The sequence below is a fragment of the Poecilia formosa genome, unplaced genomic scaffold (genome assembly GCF_000485575.1).
Source record: "Poecilia formosa unplaced genomic scaffold, Poecilia_formosa-5.1.2 Scaffold1203, whole genome shotgun sequence".
Taxonomy (NCBI): domain Eukaryota; kingdom Metazoa; phylum Chordata; class Actinopteri; order Cyprinodontiformes; family Poeciliidae; genus Poecilia; species Poecilia formosa.
In genome coordinates, this window is record NW_006801142.1 from 14,779 (window position 1) to 18,425 (window position 3,647).

Below are 3,647 nucleotides of genomic sequence, written 5' to 3' on the forward strand. Positions count from 1 at the left end.
ATTTATTTATTAACTTTATTTTAATTTTTATTGTGTGTTGTGCTTTGACAAATAAAATCCCCCCCACCACCACCACCACATAGGGGATCAATATAAACACATAATACCCAACATCTGTCTTCTGACTTTCATTTTCATTTATTATTGAAGTTAACATTCGATGTGCCATTTTAAATAAAATGCATATTTAAAAGAAGAAGAAGAAGAAGAAGCAGAAGAAGAAGAAGAAGAAGAAGAAGAAGAAGAAGAAGAAGAAGAAGAAGAAGAAGAGCACTTTTGACATTGTTTCAGGGGGTCTCATTTCCCCACTATGCGTGGAGTCCGCAAATGCCGCATCTCTCGCGAGTTTCTTTCTTCACTTCCCGGAAACACAAACCTTCATCCACCAAGATGGCGACTTTGACTATGAGCAGACCTCTCGTGGCGGGTTTCAGTTTCGAAAATTGTAGAAGGTAAACGGTTTTAAATCTATGAAAGTTATTTAAGAATTATATACAACACGTTTAATCGTTCGAGCACTAGGTTTATTAGTCGTGTTTTGTTTTCAAACGGCTTAGGGATGCTAGCTCATGTGAAGTTGCCTTACAATGACTCAGGATTTTCTGATGCGCTGTTGCAGTCGCTTATTTCTCATGCTCTGTTTCACTTCTCTGTTGTTTTATGAATGAGTTTAGTGTGTTGTTTTAATTAGAAACGAAATAAGTCCGCATTCTTTCTGAAATTTAGGTGAACTAAACTGGAACAGAATTGCTAAACTGGAACAACTCTGTTCCAGTTTAGCTCCGCATCGGGTAAAAAAAGCACACCGGACCACTTAACCCTTCAAAGCCACCTAAATGAAGTGTTTAGATTCAAATATCCAAGTGTAATAAAATATCAAATGTTTTCTACTGAAGTGCTTAATCTAATTGTATGGGGATGGAAAAGATACACGTTACTGAAGTTGATGGGAATTTGTTGTAAGCAGAGAAATGGAAATTACTGTCAAATTTATAACTTTGAAGTCAACAAAGTTGGAGAAGGAGCACGAACGAGCATTTGCCGGTGATGATATTTGTTTTACTCTTTACACTGATTAAATCATTCATTCATATTCATGATTTAATTTTTTTATTTCAGAAATGTGTTTTTGGAAGGTGAAGTCAATAATCTGGGATGCAGCTTGCCTGCTGCTCGAAAAACCGGAACCACCATTTGTGGGGTGGTCTTCAAGGTTAGTGACAGAAACAGATACTGGACTTGGAATGATAGCCAGTTTTATCTAGCCCATATGTTTTGATACTAGTGATTCACCTATCAGACTTTTTGCTCACGGTGAATTTCAGCTCAGCTCCTCGTCCCCAAAGCAAAAGGACAAGGATGAGGACTTAAGAAACCACCCAGCCATTATTTCTATGTTATTGTTTTTTGGTATTTTAAAATGAGCTGTTTCAAAAACCTTCTGTAGTAAATGGATAGACACTGCCACTCACCTACCAACCCTAGCGAATCCCTGCCTGTTACCTAGCAACTCCAGCAAAACCCGGCCCATTGATGACCTTCACCCAGATGGTGGCAATGATGGCAGGAGTTCATCACACTATTACCGGGTTGATGGTTCGACTCCCGCTTCATCCTCCTCTGTCATTGTGTCCCTGGGCAAGTCACTGCACCTGCCTTGCCAGCTGGAAGGCCCAAAAGGTGGTGCCGCTGCATGGCAGCCTCACCTCTGTCAGACTGCCCCAGGGCAGCTGTGGCTACTATCTAGTAGCGCACAACCATCAATGTGTGAGAATGGGTGAATGAGGCCCTAAAACGGCTCATTCTGAAAGGTAATCGTTAGGCAGAGCTGGAGCAGGTTAATTATCTAAGAATGATTTTGTACAAAAAGTTGTGAGCATGCTTTGTATAGCACATATCCTGATCTTACCTGTTCAAGGAAGAAAAGCATTAATTAACTGAAAAATATTGTTTTTCAATATTTAATTTTATATTGTTTTATTAAAAAAAAGAACAAAAAACAAACAGCATACACTGTAAGAAACAAAATGTGTAGTAAATATTAGCCAGATCACACTTTTGATGTTATCCAAATTTATCCATAAAAATGATAATTCTCTAGTTCCTGTAATTTGATCTCATTGTGTAATTCTTTCTTCTGGCAAGAATCAATAATGAATTCACTATGTATTGATTTAGCGTTTTTTTGTGGAGGGACATGTATGCTTTGGCTTGGCTCCTTGTGCTTCATTTCACACTGTAACAGTGTGAAGCACTGTAACGGTGTGCTTCACACCAAATCGGATACGATTTGATCGTATCCGATCAAATTGTTTTATTTTCTCCCATCCTGTTGAAGTTACTCATTTCCTGTGTGCTCTATGCTTTTTTTTTTTTCCAGCCTGTTTTCTATTTTTTGATTCATCTTTCAGGATATTTAGCCAGATTGATGTAATTCACAGAGCGCTGTGATTTATTTGTTTATGATTACTGGGGAGAACAGGATTCATGGGAGAACAAGAGCATCTTCCCACAACTCTGCATATGTCTTTTGTCATTGTTTTACCTACGACCTTTATTCAAAAAGACTCACAAGTGAACAAAACTGTTAATGGGTTTTAGTTTAGTATCTGTTACTGCATGATGAAAAAGCACTGATAAACCATGCTAGCAGAAAATTCATGATTAGATTAATGTGTACTGTCGGTTGCTATGCCATGTTTCCATATTACAATAACGTAAAAGTATGCCAGCATCAAGAAAAAAAGAGGGGGATTTGCAGGTCAAAGCTTTCTGTCTGGTCTGGTTCCTCTTTTTCTTCAACATGATGATGTAATGTTTGCAACCTTTTACATCAACTAATTCATATTGGATTTGTTTGTAAATAACATACAACGAAAAGACTCGACTCATCTCTTAAACTGCTGGCTTAAACCTAATGAACCTGAGCAGAGATATTCTGAATCCACAAAAAATTGCTTGAGGATTAGCTAACCGAGAACAGCTCACCATAGATGATGATGTGATTTTGTGTTCAGGATGGAGTTGTTCTCGGCGCTGACACCAGAGCCACTGAAGGCATGGTGGTGGCTGATAAAAATTGCTCCAAGATCCACTATATCTCCCCCAACATTTAGTAAGTGACAGCTCAGCTCTTCCTTTATCCTTAATTTATGCATTACGTAGCCTCTCTGAATGGAGGTTTTGCTAGATTATAGCAGAAATAGTGAACCCCCTCCTTACTGCTCCTTTGTGGTGTTGTCCAGCTGCTGCGGTGCAGGAACCGCTGCTGACACTGAGATGACCACTCAGATCATCTCGTCCAACCTGGAGCTGCACTCCCTGTCCACAGGCAGACTGCCACGTGTGGCAACTGCTAACCGCATGCTCAAGCAAATGCTCTTCAGGTAGGCCTCTGTGTTTGTGTTGCTGAGTAATGAACATCCTCACTGTTAACCCACTGTCATTATTAGCCCAGAAAGCTTCGGTTACCAGATCTTATCACTCAAGCAGACCCATTGCATCTTTACATTTGCTGCTGTTTGTGGCTGGAATCAGTGCTGGATAAAACTTAGAACAAGTTTAGACAGTAGATGGCTTTCTATTAACCATAAAATTGCACAAATTGAAGTTACAAAAATAAATTTGCTTAATGAAAACACTTTGTT

At 39.1% G+C, this 3,647-nt stretch overlaps 1 protein-coding gene across 1 annotated transcript; it reads left to right on the forward strand.

Annotated features, from left to right (window-relative positions):
• Positions 1-308: 308 nt before the first annotated feature.
• On the forward strand, positions 309-3,425 carry LOC103132672 (proteasome subunit beta type-7-like). The gene is made up of 4 exons (XM_007544469.2): positions 309-452; positions 1,120-1,213; positions 3,018-3,115; positions 3,246-3,425. Exons 1-4 carry the CDS (start codon positions 328-330, stop codon positions 3,388-3,390), a joined length of 462 nt encoding a protein of 153 aa, XP_007544531.1. The 5' UTR covers positions 309-327; the 3' UTR covers positions 3,391-3,425.
• The last annotated feature ends 222 nt before the right edge of the window (positions 3,426-3,647 follow it).